The sequence below is a fragment of the Mesitornis unicolor genome, unplaced genomic scaffold (assembly GCF_000695765.1).
Source record: "Mesitornis unicolor isolate BGI_N332 unplaced genomic scaffold, ASM69576v1 scaffold11513, whole genome shotgun sequence".
Taxonomy (NCBI): Eukaryota; Metazoa; Chordata; class Aves; order Mesitornithiformes; family Mesitornithidae; genus Mesitornis; species Mesitornis unicolor.
In genome coordinates, this window is record NW_010175347.1 from 9,885 (window position 1) to 27,645 (window position 17,761).

Consider the following 17,761-nt stretch of genomic DNA (forward strand, 5'->3'; position numbering starts at 1 on the left):
AGTTGTCAAGTCTCTGATTTTTTTTTTTTAAGGTTGCTTTTGAAAAGTGGATTTGGGGTTTTTTTAATACCTTCATTGCATAGTTCAGCTGCAGTACAGTGTTAATGTAAGGCCTAGTGAGGTTGAGAAGACAAAACCAAACAGCTGCAGCTAAAGAAATAAAATTTAGCTTTAGTGAAATTCGGTGTAATGTAATCACATGGCACTCTGAAACAAATGCAGACTTCTTTTTTATAAGCTGTGCAAGAGTTCTCAGCCTTTATCTGCTGAAAGACTTAACAATATTTAGCTGCTGATATGGTGAAATAATAGGCTGTTTTTACTGTTGTAGCACCATCCTGCTTCCTTTCAGTCTGTCTGTGTTAAACTTCTATTGTCTCTTGCATCACACTGAAAGTTAGAAACTTGATAGGGCAAGAGCTGCCTTTGTATGTGTTGCTTCTGAAACCCAGCCCTTTTCTCATGTAAAACGGCAGCATGACTTCGAGTTTCAAAGCAATTAAGTGTTAAACTTTTGTAAGTAAACTTTTCCTAAGCTGTGGTTTGAATTTTCATTGAATTTAGGCTTATCTTGACACTGTAGACTTTTGACATCGTGTTATTTTAGTTGCCTTTGAATAATTTGGGATCCTTCTCGTTCCTTTAGGCTTAAAATGCAGCTTCCAGCTTTTACTACTCTTTGTTTGTTATGTCAACTTTGATAGGAAGAGTGGATGTTAATACAATGCAATGCATCACAGTATGGTAAATTCCTGCTAAGTGCACTGTGCAGTGGACACTAGAAGTTTGAAATACTGTATGCCAGTTTGTACATGGAGCTTGTCTAGTGCTACTTTCTATCCAATGTGAAGACATTAAAATCTGAGTTCTGATTAACTAGCTTCATCCCACTGATGTCATCAGTCACATGCCAGTTCCAAGCCACAGGGCTGTAATTGTCATTCAAAAACAACAACAAAAACAGAGCAAGAGCAAGAAAAATAGAGGCTTTACTTCTGTTTTAGTAAGAAAACTCTTTCACTTTGTTTTTCCAGTTTTGTTGAGGCTTTGAAGTAAAAAGGAAATTGCATAATAGCTCTCAGTCTTTTTCTTTAAACTAAGGCATTATTGGAAGATTATGATTATTTTTCTTGTTTTGAAAAGAAAAGAAGTATACTAACTTTGACTTGCAATGTTTGTGAGCTATATTTTATCATGATTGATGGCTGTAGGTTTATTTTGGTTTAAATCTCTATGCTATGTGGAATTTTTTAACTTGTCCCAAAATAGTTGCTTCTATACTATTATGGTTTACTGCAACTTCCACTTATAAAACACTGCTCTTCTTTTTGTTTTAATTCCAGAAATAGAACAGAATGCTTGTGTGAATTTTGAAAAAGGAGGTTTGTAGTTACTTGCCAGAAGCCTTTCTTCTTTTGGATCAACAGCTGATTCAAAAAATTAGTATTGTGATTAAAATGAAAAGTTGTGCCCAGAGGCGATTCCCTTGATAATTAGAACTGATCGATCGAATTTATCCAGGCAATTTAACCAGCTTAGAATGGTTTATCATGAAGTCTTTTATTAATTCTAATTGTAGTGCTGCTGCTATGACAAAGCTTTTCAGGTTTTACTTTGGCATTTTACAGATTTGAAAGGTTCACAGAAAGCATAAGTACTTTGACATATTTCAGAATAAAGGCTGCTAGGAGATCTTGTGCTGAAAATGCTGCCTTTTATGTCTGTAAACATGAAGAGGAGGAAGCTCCCTTAAACAAACCTTCTAATCCCCCAATGAATAGTTTATTTCAAACAGTGTTGAGAAATGTTCTACAAGTCTGCTTTATACAGACTACTTCAACTAGTTCTAAGACTATTAAACTCACCAGTGATCTAAAGGCAGTATTTCGTGTTTAATTTCCTGATGTTACTTTTTGTAGGTTGAATTCGGCCTTAACACCAAGGGATTGTTCTTATTTAAAATATAATGCTTGGGGATGGGGGATTATTTAGTATAATATAGTGTCAGGAAGATTTTATGGTAGTGCTTCTGAGTTGAAGTCCGCATTGAAGGTTGACCGACTACTACACACAGTAGTCAGACCAGGCTGGCTATTTTATGACTGCGTTAAATTTAACAACTTCAAAAAACTATCTTGTCTGACAAGTCAAGCTTGTCTGACAGTCAGACTCTGAACTGCCCTGTGGGGAATTTTTGCCTTTAGAGCGTGGAATGTGGCACTGCAAATAGCCTCGGGTGGATCCTGGTTTTGGTTTTAGCAACTAATACTTCCTGAACGTAGCTGTGAAAATTGTACTGAGCTTTGCCCTTCTGTCTCTGTCTGAGTGAAGCCTTAGTAGAAATGAAAATTTCTGTTAAATCTTATAGCAGCATACATAGTGTCGATTTGAAACCTTGGGTAAACGTGCCTGAATTCCACAGGTTCAGGTCTAAAGGCTTTCAGTGTGAAAATTTCAATGGCAGTTTTGTGTAAAATGTTTTCATTTAACTTAGAGTAAGCTGTAAGAGTTCAGTATTACCTGGCTAGTTATGGATTTTAAAAATGTTATTAGTGGTGGAAAACATAGTTTTTCTTGACCTTCTTGCATAGGCAAACTAGTTGCAGAAAAAAACCCAACTGGATCAGAGTATTTGTCATTCGTTTCATGAGACTTCACAAAGAGTAGTGAAAGCTGTTGTAATTTCTAGATAGTTTAGTATATTGAAGTCAAGAGCCTGTCCCAAGTTAGTGTAGATTTTGGTTATAGTCTCTTTTTACTTCATTGCCTTAGAGAATGTCCTGTCTGTCAGAAGGGTATCAAACTTGCCCTTCTCTGCTCTTGGGTTGTTAAATGCTAAAGGTAGTGATAGCATTGAGAGCTTGTTTTGCAGTTCTGCCAAGTCTAAGTTGATGTATATATGTTGCAACTCTTAATGTTAAGACTTCATGGGAAACTTATTGTTTGGCAGTTGCTATGCATACTGTAGACCAGTAGACTGGTTTTATTTAGCAACTTTTTTTTCTTTCTAGCATTGTACTAACTGTGTTGGTAAAGAAAACATAAACCCTCTTGTGGATGCTTTGTGGAGTTAGGCCTGGTAGTCTTTCTTTATTGAAGCATGAAGAGCTATGACAATTATTACTGTGCCAGGAGGATCTTACGAAAACGGAGGCCTGAAGGGTGATGTGTTGTTTTGCTGGGGGATTTTTTTGTGTGTTTTTGTTTGTTTGTTTTGCTTGGGGTTTTTTGGGTGTTGTTAAAGGAAACCAGAAGTATTTAGGGAAGGGAAAGAACAAGAAAGTATTTTTGCTTTCAGGTGCTCTGAGCTACACTTGATTTAATAGGCTTAGAATACTTTCTTCTCATTACTGCAAGTGAGTGACTGTTGCTATAGCAGTTTCACAGGCCTTCATTACAGTGTGTTGAGCTCAGAAGCCTATGTTTAGGCTCTGCAGATTTGCACAAATATTTTTTTAAATTCTATTTATTTATTTATTAAGATGAGCATGTATCATTACAATAACACCTTAAGATAGCTTTGTTAAAACTCTGGGGTTTTTTCAGTTTATCACTATGAAGAGAAAAGGCAAACTTAAGTTGGATTTTAGCTTCAAATTTCAAGCTGTGGAGAAATAATCTTCCAGAATTTTTAAAGGCATATAGTTTCTATATGTGCATTATTATTAGTATTATTCAAATAAGATACAGAAATCTGTCTCATACAAAAGGCAGGCAAGTTTCAGGTAAATAAATTATATGGTTAGGCTTGTGACTGTAAAAGCTGGAAGACTTCAAAAATCCACATTTTCTTCTAGTGACTGGCAAGTTGTAACTAATGAAAGGTGGTCTATTACCACATTCAGCTTTGTTCTGCTTTTACTTCTGCTGTAAAAATAGAAAATTTCCTTCTGCATTTCTTGCTGATCTCACAGGGCATGCTGCAGTGTGTGTGGTGGGGCTGGGAAAGAATAGCGATCTAAAATTGGTTTATCACACTTTGTCCTTGCAGTCTCCGTGCTTTAAAAGCACGGTGCAGCTTCAGCCAGCACCACCAAAAGCAATTTGGAGCTGTTGTCTGACATACAACCTCCAGCTACCTGTCTGCAGAATGACAACAAAAGTGGAATCATGAAAGTGGGGCATAAAATAATATATTCCACAGGTTTCACTGCTTTTACTGGTAATAAGGGTTCTCGGTATTTAAGTCGCTTTATTATGGTCTGACTAAGTTACACTGCTTCCTTACAAGGACTGCAGATGTATGGTGTAGCTAACAATTTGTAGAGAATCAGTTGAAACCAGGGTTGCAGGTCAATGATTTGTTGTTCTCAGTAGCAACACAGATCTGAAGTATTGCCATACCCATGGGATGCAATCGTGTGCCACGTGGTAACACAGATATTTGTCAGATTGCAGTGTGTACTGGCTTGGAAAGTTGATCTGACATTGAAGAATACAAAGGTATTGGCGTTAAAATTAAGTCAATTTGTGTTCTGCTATTGATGTGGTTCACTGCTTCTGTCATGAGAAAATAGAGGATGGTTGAAAAGGTGGGTGAAAATTCAACAGAAACAAATTCTAACATCCACTGAATTTAAACTTCAGATTAAACGGCGGCAGTCGACCTAAAATGAAATTTAGTTCAAGATAAAGATGCTGAGTTGGATAATTGTAGTGTGCCTGGTGCTCAGGAAGCAGTTGACACCTATTACTACTATCTGGTTGTATTTTTAAATTAGAATTTTAAACCAATGTAAGAATACAGTTTTTCTCCTAAACTATCACGCTTCTGGTGTGGGAAAATACAAGATGCATTTGAAACACGTAGGCTGGCCTTCAGAAAGGTGTTTAGCTATGTTTTAGGAATGGACATTTTTGTGTACTTTGCTATGGGTGACATTTATGGATGTAAGTTCCCTTTCTTAAAACTGCTGCAGGAAAATTTAGATTTCCTGCAGCTTTCAACAGGTAACTGGTGCATGGGGTCTGGGCTGATTGCTGCTAATAAAGAAAAAGGAAAATCTGGGTCAGTTTTGGTTTGAGAGCTGTTTTTATCTTTTGTTTCTAATATCTTTGAAATAACTTACTTGTCTTTAATTTGTAGCAAAACTTAAATATTGGGTCACTTTTTCCTGGAATGATATACTCCTGGTTTGTAAGTCTTAATTTTTGTTAGTTTTTGGAAAGCTGCATGCTTCTATTAGCTGGTTTATAATGGAGATTAATTTCTTAATGTTTCTTGTGTTGCTAAGTGATCTTGTTAAGTTTTTTTGCCTTGATGATTTGTTTTTTTTCCTCCAAGTGATTTTGAGTTAGTGCCACTGCCTGCATGGAAATCTCTAGATTTGACTCGGAATGAGTCAGCTGTTGTGTAAGCTGTTTTCTGGTGTAGTAGTAGTGTTACCTGGTATTTTGATAACTAGCAACAATAATATAATTAATTGCCTAGCAGGGGATTGAGGTAGAACGGAGTTGAGTTAAATAGCATGCTGCAGGTAATGATTGAACAGTACCACAGTTCTTGTTTTGTGCCAGAACTGGGAGGAGTTTTAGTGGCAAAGTGAATGAAGCAGTATGTGCACCACAGGTAAGCAGAAGCTTTTGGCCTTTTATAACATCTGTAGCCTGCTCTTGTCATCTACATAATTACTTTTTCTTGCATATTTTGTCTGCTGCTGTCTCTTGCTGCTGGTCTGCACTGATAGCCTTGCAAAGGCGTTATATTTATAGTTACTTCAGTCTTAAGCTTGAAGCCAATTTAGCCTATATCATTATAAAGGAGCAAGCAGTTGTTTGATCTAAATTTTTTTTTGTCGTCCCCTTCTCTCATCCATACTCCTTGTTAAAGCAATTTTAAGTCAGATAATGACATTATTTTCTCAGCTTCCTTCATGGTACAAGACCAAGTAAAACTGAGTTTTCTTAAAGTTTGCTGTCAACAACTAGTGATGAGCCTCAGCTGTATCGACAAATGACTCTAATTTTAGTATACAGATAGAATCGGTTTAGTAATTAATGTTGTATTTCAAGGAGGACTTGCTCATGCCAAGAAAAATCAAAGCTGTTTGTTTAACAGGAAAAAAAGTAAAGTAGTTTTCAGTTTTTGCACATGCATGTGCATTATCATTAGAGACATGGACACATGCATATGGCAAAGCTTTTGTTGATTACTTTGCTGTGGATGCTATTGCGTTGTCCTTCGTATCTTAAGCTATATTGTAATTGCCAAAATCGTATCTTGATTTTCCTAATCTTTATGATACTGTGAAATAGCTTGCATGTGCTACAATATCTTGCCGTGAATTACAAGAAGGTTAAATCTTCAAGTATGTAAACATTTTTTAAAAGTCATAATGTCTGAAGATAGCATCTTCTGCTACTTCTAGTTCATCCTTTTAGGATGTTAGCAGTCTTACTTCTTGCCCATCTTTTGGTTTGACTTTTAAGATGTTTGTTCCCTGAACCTGAGAAATGCTCATCTCTGCTCATCTGTTTGAGATACTCTGTCAGCCTCTGTAGCTTAAACTTGGAAATCTTGAATTTATTCTTTATCTTATGGCTTCTTTTGATAGATGGATAAATGTATGTTGCAGTTTTCTTGAGGATGATTAACAGGTGTGTTTAAGATAACCAGTTGGTAGTTCAGTGCATATTAAACATGAGGACAAAGCTGTGTTACACTTACCGGACATAGTATTTTTGACAAATGTTTAACAGAAAAAGAGAGGGAATGATTACTTAAGAAAACCATTGAAAGGGGAATAAAAGCAGAGATGAGGAGAAGAAACATGAAGGAGGGAGAGATTTTTGAACGATTTTGAAGGAGGGAAATAAGACAAATAGGAAAGATTAATGAGAAAATGCAGTAAAGGTGATGGAAGCAAATAATCAGACAAGGTTTGTATCTAGATGAGGGTTTTATTTGGCACCTGTTGTCATGGTATTGTAACACACTTCATATATTATTAATAGTGATAGTGAAGTATATTGTGTCTGCGTGTTTCTGACACTTCTTGCTTGAGGTAGAGGGGTCTTTGGGTGTATGGGGAAGGGTAAAGTCTAGAATGAAAAGGGAATTCCCATGCTTTGTAACTCCTGTACTTGCTGTGGAAAGATGCTCTGAGAAGAGTTTTGCAGCACTTCAGATTCTGAATTTTCATTTTTATTTTATTCTGTTTTGGTTTTGCCCCTGGGAGGCTCTTTTGTAGGCAACTATTTTGCACTGACAGGACTCTATCTTAGTCTGTCTTGGTGACTTTTTCTCTTACAATGACATTGCCCCAGGATACGGTGTTAGTGTTGTTTAGAGATTGCTCTGTAGTCTTAACACTGCAGGGAACTAAGGTAATAGGTAACAAACAAAAGAGTGGAGATACAGAAAAGAGAAGAGAGAAGGATGAACCAAAAAAGGTTGACTTATGCAAAATTTTGTAAATTATGAAGTATATTTAGAAATAATTTAAAATCTACAATATTTTAGGCAAATATTTTATATTTTATAAATTGTTTATAACATAAAATGTGGGACTGCATGGATATTTATTAATGGACATGACTGTACAGTCCTTGTGGAGCAATATGTTGGCTACGGTCTGGCACATTGCTTTTTTGAAAATTAAGCAGCTTGACTTGTAAAGTGAGTCTATCTCAAATGACATAGTTTGATGGAATTTTCCTGTGGTGGTTTGTGGTGTTTTAGTATCTGTCCTCCCTGCTGGCACAGTACCTAGCCGTGATGAACTGCTGGTCAAGAACAGAGTCTGTGTGCTCTGCTGAAAAAAAGAAAGCCAAAAATTTAAATTCTTGTCTAGTTTATAGATACCTAGTATCCAAGTCACAGACTCGGCATTGTCACTTGGAATATTTCATCTGGCTCTAATCTGCTGCTAGCTGCCGTGTTGATCAATGAATGAAGCAAGAAACCAAAATTTGTGATTAAGATTGTCATTGGAGTTCTTACTTAATTTTATAAGCCATAAAGAGTGTTGTGTACTGAAGTCTATGCCATCAAGACTAGAATGTAGTAGTAATTTTTGCAAAGCTGGTATGTGTTACTCTAGAGAGTAAGTAAAGATTGTTGGTGGGGAGAGAAGCTAAAATGCTTTGATTGGCTTTGGTACCTGGAAGTGGAAACACATGAACTAATGTGTTCCTAGTGAGTTCATTAGTTCCACATGAACTAATTTAGTTCCTTGCACTAAGTAGTGCAAGAATGTCCAGCACAATATGACTGAGACTTTCAAGGACACAGGGATTTTTTTTGTTTGGTTATGTTTTTTTAGTTCTAAAAGTCTTCATTTCTGCCAGTTGAAATGTGTTAAAGAAAAGCTTTCCATTCAAGTTAGTACTGCAGAGTTGTTGACAGATCATCTTGAATGCAGTATTGCCTTATGTTCTCCTCTACTTTTTTTACAGAAGGATCCAGATTACCTGAAGCTCTGGTTGGATAGCTTTGTTTCCAGCTATGAACAGTTTCTGGATGTGGACTTTGAGAAGCTGCCGACTAGGTATGTAGTAGAATTACAGACCTGTTCATCTTTCTTTGATATCTGAAACAGACCTGGCTGAGAGCCCAGTCTTGTTCAGCAGCAATACTGCCTTTAAACAAAAGGATTTTTCAGTTGTTGAATGGCATTCGCATTCTTTTGAAGGTCATGTTGGGTTGGGAATGATGAAACTAGGCAAATACTGGTATTTGCATTATATCAGAAGATGGCATGAGTGTTCACGTTTTCTTGCTCGTAGAAATATTAATCCATGTGCATTTTTTAAAATAAGTATTCATTAAATGTTGCATATGAAATAGTATTAGTCAGTATTAGTGCTCAGTATTTGTATCAGTAGTAACTGAATAAAGTAAGATGTAGGAAAAGAGTTTTGTAATTTTATTTCAGGGATTGCTTTAAGATTAAGGATCAGATTACTGAAAGATTCGAGTATCTTAGCTGAAAATCTTTAAAAAATTAAAATGTGCACAAATTATAAACTTTAAAATTATTTATTTGTTTGCATCCATGTAAACTTCAGTTCAGGGCAAAAGTATTGCTGACTTCATCCTTGTTGCTGATCACAGGCTTTCAGATGAAATTGTGAGGTGAACTCTAATTTCAAAGTTCCACATTTAGTATTTTGAATTTGTCTGCTGTGTTCTAAGGATTGTGTTTTAAAGACTAACTTTGCAAATGAGGAATAGTGACTTAGGCACTGGATGTTTTCTCTTGCTGTTGAGATGCTTGCAAGAACTAAGGGTTTTAAGTAAAAACAAATGTTACAGGATTGAGAAGTCCTAAGAACTGGTGTCAGTATTACAGCTGATACCACTGCTAGTGTTTGAATGCAAAGCATGGCTCTCCCTGCATGATGGCTGCAGTCCAAGCCATGTTGAAATCAATGGGAATTCTTTAATGGGCTTTGGATCAGATCCTGTTTGAAGTGTAAGCGATAGCCTCTGCTGTTACAAGGAAATGAAGAATGCTGCAACTGGATCTCAGTGGATAAAAACTGGGCTTCTCAGCTCTTTGTATTGACATTTTCCTCATAATGCCTAGATGAATGCAAAATATACAATGCAATTACCAATAAGCAAGACCTTCAAATTCTCTTCTGAGAGAGATCTGGTTTTTTTTGTAGTGTCAAAATTGCACCTTACTGTGTTTAGTTAAGTAAAAAAGTTTAACATACTGTTTAATTCTAAAAGTGTACAATATACATACTAAAAGTTTTAACATACCATTTAATATTGAAATTTGAACAGTGGAAAAGAAGAGTATCTTGGTACTTTGAGCTTTTTTAAGTGTCTTTTGGTTTACGTGTGTTCATGAGTTTTGTTTTTCGTTTGTTTTTTTTTTTTTACAGCAATGTAACAAAAACAAAACAAAGCACGAATGAAGCTTAGTTGTGCAGAGCAATAGCAGCATCTTCATTGTGCTAAATGATGGTTTTGTCAGCATAAAAATAGTGTATTTTTCTGAGGTTAATGACAGGATTAGTGATTAGTCTGGAAGAATAGGCCCATGTGGATTTAGACTCATTTGTGTAACAGATGTAGAGAAAACATACCAAAGCAGCATAGGGGTGAAGGCAAATCATTCCTCTGCTTTGATGGCTGGATTAAAAATTACACTGTGTGAGAGCAGATATTAGAATTAACAAAGTATTGCCTTTCTGCCCTTATTTGCATTTGTGAGATAATCAAGCATGTGAAAAGTGGCATCTTTCTGGGGTTTATAAATTTATATTGCAGGCATTTGCATTGTGGAACTGATACTACTGAGCCTGCAAAAAAAAAAAAAAAGTAAGTCAGCGTGGAACAACCAAATACTGATTTTCAGTAACCATAGGATCCTGTGGACTCAACTTTTTTTACTGGCGTTGCTTATTAAATAACCATTTCTGTCTTTGGTCTTGTAAATAATACATGATGCTAGCTAAAATGTGAACCTGAGTGGACTAATACTTTTTTTTTTTCCTTATATAAATCTTGGTATACTTTACAGCTATATGCCTGAAAGACCTTGTGTACTGAAAGGCATATGGCAGGAAATAATGAGAAACTGCGTAGAGAGAAGAAAGCTTGTACAGATTGCTGGACAAAACCAACCTTTTGGAAGATAGGCATGAAGTTTCGTCAATGTGAAACGTGTGGGCTTTTTTTAGCATCCAAAAAAAAGCCATTTATGAAATGTAATGAAACTTAGTGTGTGTTTTAGGTTTTTTTCCTTGAAGGAAGGTCTCTTAACTGGCACTGTCACTTCCTGATTTAACTCATAAGAGTATATCTTCTGTAAATAAAAATATGTAATTTCCTGAAATCTGCTTTGAAAATCTGAAAGATGTTACGTAGTGCAGAATTAGAATATCTCTGTAGAGGATGAGTGTATTCAGTGATATGGTTTGACTGTATAAGTAGAGCTTATACAGTTATGCAGCTTATAGGCTTATACAGCTTCAGTTCTACCTCTGTCTCTGTGCATCTACCCTATATTTTAGTGAAATGGTTCATTAATGGTGTTTTCAATTAGTTTACTGAAAAGGTGAAAATAGCTATGCTGATGGCTTTGAGCATCAAGCACAAAAGATTAGTACACTTGTCCTTTCTCTAAAAACATTTCATCTCATATGTATTTACTTCAAAAAGGATAAAACTACCAGCTGGTAGGATGTTTTCCCCCCCTAATTGAAAGAGAGGAATTATTTGGTTTAATACTTTCAGAAACAACAAAGGCCTTCAGAGCGCTGTCATGCTTTTCTTTCTGCTTTAGGTTTGCATGATCTTGAGCAAAGGAGCTTAAAGGAAGGTCACGCAAGAAACCATAGAAACCATACTCTGTTAACTTGCTGACTTCAAATCAACATAAAAATGATGCAGGAATTGTGATAGGAGTGCTGATTACATGGTTTCATGGCAGTTAATAGGTAAAGCCTGGTTTTCTACAGCACTGTATTCCAAAATGCTTACCACTGGCGGAGGAGCAGTTTAAATTCTTGGTGTGTGAGTTTGAGCTGTACTATGTGAATATAATTTAGAGACTAATTTAACTTCCTTTCAAACACCTGAGATGACAATTTATATTACTGCATAACCATGCTAGTGTAATGCAAGGAAATGACAAAAAACACAAACATGTCATAGTCTCTCTCATATTTTTGAGATGGAGTGCCAGCAGTCAAATAAGAATGTCAGTTAAGGTATGATTTTTTGAGAGGTTTTTTATTTATTTCCTGTTGGAATATTTAGTTTACACAGCTAGTCTTGTCAGGAAAAATTGCTACTACATGTCCACAAATTTAACTGTTAGATTTTTCTGATAGTAGTAGTAGATGAGTAGTAATTTGCTCTGGGGTGAGAAGAAGTTTGATTATTTATAAATATTTCTATTTTTCTATGTACTCTGTAGTGTATTCAGTTTGAGTAATCACGATTAGCACTTCTTGTGCCTGTCTTGCATAAGGCAGTAATTTCTCATCGGTTGTGCAATAACACAGACAGGCAGCTACTGCAGAGAAACCATTATTTGGGATGTGAGGCATGAAGGGTATACTGTTTGCTTTCTTGTAAGGCATTTTAAGATCTTACCGTGAAAAAGACTCATTGGCCATTTTAGGGAAGTTACTTCTGAGTATATGACTTCAGCTGTCAAAAATTATGGTCTTCCTAATACAGAGATTATGAGTTACCAGATTATGAGGAGCCATGCTTATGGTCCCAGAGGGTATGGATCTCCTGGCATCTTGAGGGGTGAAGCTGCTATCACAGAAATTAAAATTTCTTTCTTGTCAGTTGTGTTGGAAAAAAGCAGTTGCTCTCAGTTCTGTGGTTAGTGCCTCTATCAGTCTAGAGGCTAGGCCCTACAAAATTTCTGTTAAAACTTTCTGAATCCCAAGATCTAAAAATTCTGTGAAGAGGCAAGGGAATGAACAGTATTTGGTCCTCTGTATACAGATAGGTAACTCTTGATTTCTAGGACATGGGAGCTTGCTCCCACTTATATCTGTCTGGTTGTTTTACTAAATTTGGTCTCAGTTTTTCCCTTCTATGTAGGCTTCCCTTTCAACTTTAAAAGCTAAACAATGTATTCTTCCCCATTTTCCTCAAATAATCAGTATCACAGTATTTAGTGTTAGTCATTGCATTTCTCCATGTGTTTTGATGCTTATTCTTACACAAATATACGTATGCAAGTGCCACTAGTGAGTTTTTGAGCTAACTGAATTCTGTTGTAATTTTTCCCCTCTGGCTTTGGCCACATTGAAGGCTTTTCTAAGCTGTATGGCTTTTGCTTGTGTCTTCCTTTTCCTGTGTAGAGTTCATGGAGTGCATGTCAGGGTAAACAGTGGATCTCTTAATTTAGCTTGTGCAACAGTAAATAAACAGTCTTCATCCCAGCGAATGTGCTAACACATCTATATATTTCTGTACTGTTGCTGAAATGGGTTTCTGTATGGCTGTTCTTGAAGCATTGGCTTAGGTATTGGGTTTATTTGTGATTTTTTTTTCTTCTTTTGATTCTCACTGGTGTATTTCTAAAAATGTTTCAGTTTAGCAAAAAAAATAGGTAAGAATACATAATGTTCTTCAGGGCCATATCTGTCCTTGGTACAGTTGTCACATTTAACACCAACATGTCTGTGTCTCCTAAAAATAATTAGATAGCAGGAAAACAACTGTTTGCTGGATTAATGATATCCAGAAACTAGTAAGGATGGGTCAACTTTTCGTGTAAAATCAGTGTGTCAAGAGTCAGATTTCTGAGAGCTCCCTTTCCGTCATATTCAGACGCTGATTTTTCAAGTCTTCCTTTGTTTAATCTTATTGTGAACAGCTTTCTTTTTCTATTTAATCTTAATTTGTACAGATTTTTATAAAAAATCATCTAAGACTGACCTGAGGTTCACTGTGGATGAATACCAACTGGGCTTCAATAAATGTTTAATAATTGGCATCTCATTTATTTGGACACTTCTGATCTTCAGTAGAAAGTTGAAAAAGTTTCCTTTGTATTTAGTTTTTGTTTCATTCCATTATGGCTATCCCTTCATTTATTTAGAGATTTCCCAGGCCACCCGTTTGCCTGCTGAAGGCCATGCAGTTACTCTGTGACAGTTAAGGCAGGTCATTGTGTGGAGGAGCATTTAGGAATCCACTCACTGATGTTTTTAACACCTTTTTTTCAATGCAGTTCATTGCTGGGGAAAAGGAAGCTCAAACTGACATATTGCCACTAGACATTTCCTTGTGGCTCATTAGAAGCTGTTTGTGAGCCATCAGATCAGTAACCTTGCTTATAGAGGTTTATTGGAACACTACATGAGCACATTAAAATTGATTGGTAAAGTGTCATTTACATGACTAACAATATTTTTGTGGGTTTTTTCCTCTGTAGGGTGGATGACATTCCTCCAGGAATATCACTGCTTCCTGATAACATTCTTCAGGTCCTCAGGCTCCAGCTGCTACAGTGTGTCCAGAAAATGTCAGATGGACTAGAAGAGCAGCAGCAGGCTCTGTCACTTCTACTTGTGAAATTCTTTATTATCCTTTGCAGGTATTTGTTCTGACTGTTACCTCAGCAAGGCTATTGCTTTGTTTAAAAAAAACCTTAATGCAGCCTATAAATGTAGATTTTTGACACAAACATTGTGATTTGACACTCTCTAGTAGAAACAGAGAAATACCACTTCTCAGAATCTTCAAAATAAAGGAAGAGGGAATAAAAGAGAGAGAGGGGAGCAATGCAGTCATCCTAGCAATGTTTGCCATGAGAAATGGAATAGAAGGGGTTTAGACACTTAAGTTCCTTGTAATTACATAAGATATATCTATAGGAATTCAAGATGTAGTGTACCTGGCATAAGAAATTCTTAAAAGAAAAGGCATGTTCTAACAAGTGTTGGATATGAAGTAATGCAAGAGAGAACTGTACAGGAAGAACTGTTTCACATTCTTAAGATGCTTATAATTCCATAAACAGCTTAGGAAACTAATTTATTACACTAGTAATGCATCTGGCTGCCTTCTGAAACTTATGTCTTATTTTATTATAATGTTGAAGCAGGTGAACAAACTCTTCTTAGGGGTCTATTCCCCACTATTTCTTCAGTCTTCTATTGTAAACTGCATTAAGAGAGGAAGGGGCTAAAATATAATATGTGATCACCCTTTCTGGGGAGTATTTGAAGCAGCTTTTTTGGGTCCTTTGGCTCTTCTTACCCCTAAGACAATACAAAGGGTTGTAGGGCAGTGTTTAAGTATCCTGTAATATTAAGTATAAGCTGAGTAGATGGTAATGTGTTCCTGAATTACAGACTTGTTCTCAGTCTTACTTAATTGGTGAAAAGTTCTCTTCACGTCATCACTTCAGTATCTGATGTTTGTGATTTGTCCTCAAGACTGAGAAATAACATGTCCGTGCTATTTCTTTGTTGCTGTTGATTTATTTATGTTCTGAGATAATTTATTAGATGTTTGTTTTCTTTGGGAGAATTCAAAGTGAATAAATTCTTCTAGGTAATGTGTTTGCTGAAGTTTTAGAAAGTGTATGCACTAGTATTGTGGGAGAAATCTAAGTTACTGTCTTTGTTATCAGGTGCCATTTCTGAGCTTTCTATTCAGAGTGTCTTGGGAATCTGCTTAACCTCTGAAACCCCAAATTCCAGATAGAATTGGCCTACAGCAGAGTCACTTGGGTCTTTCTTTTTCTTCCTGTTAGAAGAAAACTTGTGAGTTCTGTTACTGTGACAGAAATAAACATTTGAGTACGTGCAGTCTTTTGGAGAGTGTTTTTGAAATGTTATACTTTTGCATCATTATGGACAGAATGCTAAAACAAACATTGTTTGAACTAGCCTCAAATGATACCCTGTGTACATTTCTGTGGTTTTTGTTTTATGTCTTCATAGAAATTTGGCTAATGTGGAGGAGATTGGGATGTGTTCATACATTAACCATGTTATCACCATGACTACATTATACATTCAACAGGTATGTGGTTAACAATTCTTATCTGTTATTTTTGTCATCCAATGCTTCCTGCTCTTGCTTATGTGGTCTGCTTTTTCAATAGTAGTGATGTTTGGGGAACAATCTGTGGGCTCAGAGCTTTTCTGGAGGCGATCAAGATTAATTTTCAACTTCTAGAAACTGACCACAGCTTTCTTTTTTTCCTCAGTTAAAAAGCAAAACAAAAGAAAAAGAAGTGGCAGATCAGACCCCCATAGAAGAATTTGTGAGACATGCGTTGGCTTTTTGTGAAAGTCTCTACGATCCATACCGAAACTGGAGGCAGCGAATTGCAGGGTATGCTAGCACAGCATTTGTACTACCTCTGTGACTTGCATTTGTGCAGCAAGTCACTTGTTTGACGCTGTGCAAACAGAGTGGGGATCCTGTGAGCTGTGTGCCTTGGCTGCTGGGTTTTCTTTGTAGCTCAAAACCTGTAGTATGCCATAATACTGCGTGGACTGCAGATTTCATGAGGCTGTTATGGAAACAAAAGGTAGTATCCTCAATAACAGCTTGAATCATTGTGTACAAAGTTTTAAGGAGCATGTAAGGATCACAACTTCCGGTATTTTTGTGCAGCATGAGAATTCCTCTTTTCTAGGACAGACCAGGAATTGACACCAGTTCTCATGTCTGGCCTGTCAGTGTAATATTAAGCTGTTTTTAAATTTAGTGTCGGTCGTGCCACCACATTTCGTCATGTCTCATGTAGAGTATAAATACTCAAAATGAGTAAATGTACAAACAGTGAAGGTGCAGAATTTGGCAGTGAATCAATATAATCACACCACAGAAAAGTGTTATACTTTCTGAAACTGGATAAGATTTAAGTACTTCTTCTAGAGTTATAATATATTTCCTGATAGTCTAGAAGTTAAAACAAAATTAAATTTGAGGATCTACTAAGAGGTGTTTGGTTGTACCTGACCAACGTGAAGGCCCTTCCTTTCCTTTCTCCTTTCAAGAACTGGACCATTTTTCTAAACTGGTAGAACAAGCACGCCAAAAAGAATGGAGTGGGCAGACCTGGTTGAATTAGGGCAAAAGAAGTTATTAAAGATCACAGTATAGAGATGCTCCATCTTTGAAAATAAGTTTATAATGTATTAGTAGAATTATATCCCTTTAATTTGATGGTCTGTCATTCTCCCTTGCCCCTAAATAATGAACCCAGAATAATGTTTTGTGCCTATTTCAAATTGCATGGTTAAGAAATTTGGCAGTCTAGCTCTTGGCTTAGTTGCAGTAGGCAAGGACTAAATAACAGATTGCTGGCTCTTTTTTTTTTTTTTAACTAAATCATATTGTAAAAAGTTAAGGTATTTCAAGGAGCAGAACAGTAAATACAGGATTAGCTGTGATTCATTTTTTCAGAATGAAATACTATTCTTCTTTTTGATCCTGTAGGTAAAAGATAACTTCTGATATTTGGCAGTTTTCTGTTATGAAGTCATAAATTAATAAGAAAGTCATAAACAAAGGTATCATATCTAATTTCTTTGGTGTATCCTTTTTAATGTAATTGCAGACGTTTCCTTAGTACAGTTGAAAAGAGCAGACAGAAGTATAAACCAGCTTCCCTCACTGTTGAGTTTGTCCCTTTCTTTTACCGTAAGTATTATCAACAGCATGTTTAAAAATAGTTGTCTTTGGAGGAGTGAATTTAGTGATTCCAAGTTCCTTTCCCCTAATGCTTGATAAATGTAAAAGCACCTCACTTGCTTTCTGAGGCTAAATGAAGTGGGTTGCTTTGTTTGCTTGTTTTTAGCCCTGAGCATCACCATCTTGCCATTTCTACTCATCTTTGAAAGGTTTTTTTCAGACTTTCTTTCAGTACTTAATGTGGTTTAATAGAGTTGGTTGTGTGAATTGTCAACTTTCCCATTTATTAGGGTACATATAGTGATTCCACATAAGATCCCTGTAGCAGCAATAATGATAACTCACACGGAAAAATAGTCTTAGGAAAGTGTTTGTGTGTTTTTGTCTCTTAATATGATTTACCAGCAAGAAAGAAGGAAACTCTGTGCCATCCACCTAGCAAATGCTCCTTAGACTGTAGTTTGGGAAACTGCTCTGTTTTGTCTCTGGTTAAGTCATTAAGTATCATGATGGCTACTTTGGAATTCATGTGTTTTTACCATTACAGACTAGTTGTGTTGAAAAGGAGGACTTACATGGCCATGTTCTGTACTTAAATCTTGGGAAGGTGGGATGCCCAGCTAGTTTGCCAGTTTAGCACACCGAAGTGCTAGTGCCAAGAGAACTGAAGCAGCA

The 17,761-nt window shown here is 36.3% G+C and overlaps 1 protein-coding gene across 1 annotated transcript in view; it reads left to right on the forward strand.

Annotated features, from left to right (window-relative positions):
* Positions 1-8,397: 8,397 nt before the first annotated feature.
* NBEAL1 (neurobeachin-like 1) overlaps positions 8,398-17,761 on the forward strand; it is a gene marked incomplete at both ends in the record, with an annotated part of 55,769 nt that continues 46,405 nt past the window's right edge. Inside the window, 5 exons of the mRNA XM_010181353.1 lie at positions 8,398-8,489; positions 13,866-14,027; positions 15,382-15,463; positions 15,651-15,778; positions 17,013-17,095. Coding sequence (XP_010179655.1) covers positions 8,398-8,489; positions 13,866-14,027; positions 15,382-15,463; positions 15,651-15,778; positions 17,013-17,095 — 547 coding nt within the window. The remainder of the gene's footprint in view (positions 8,490-13,865; positions 14,028-15,381; positions 15,464-15,650; positions 15,779-17,012; positions 17,096-17,761) is intronic.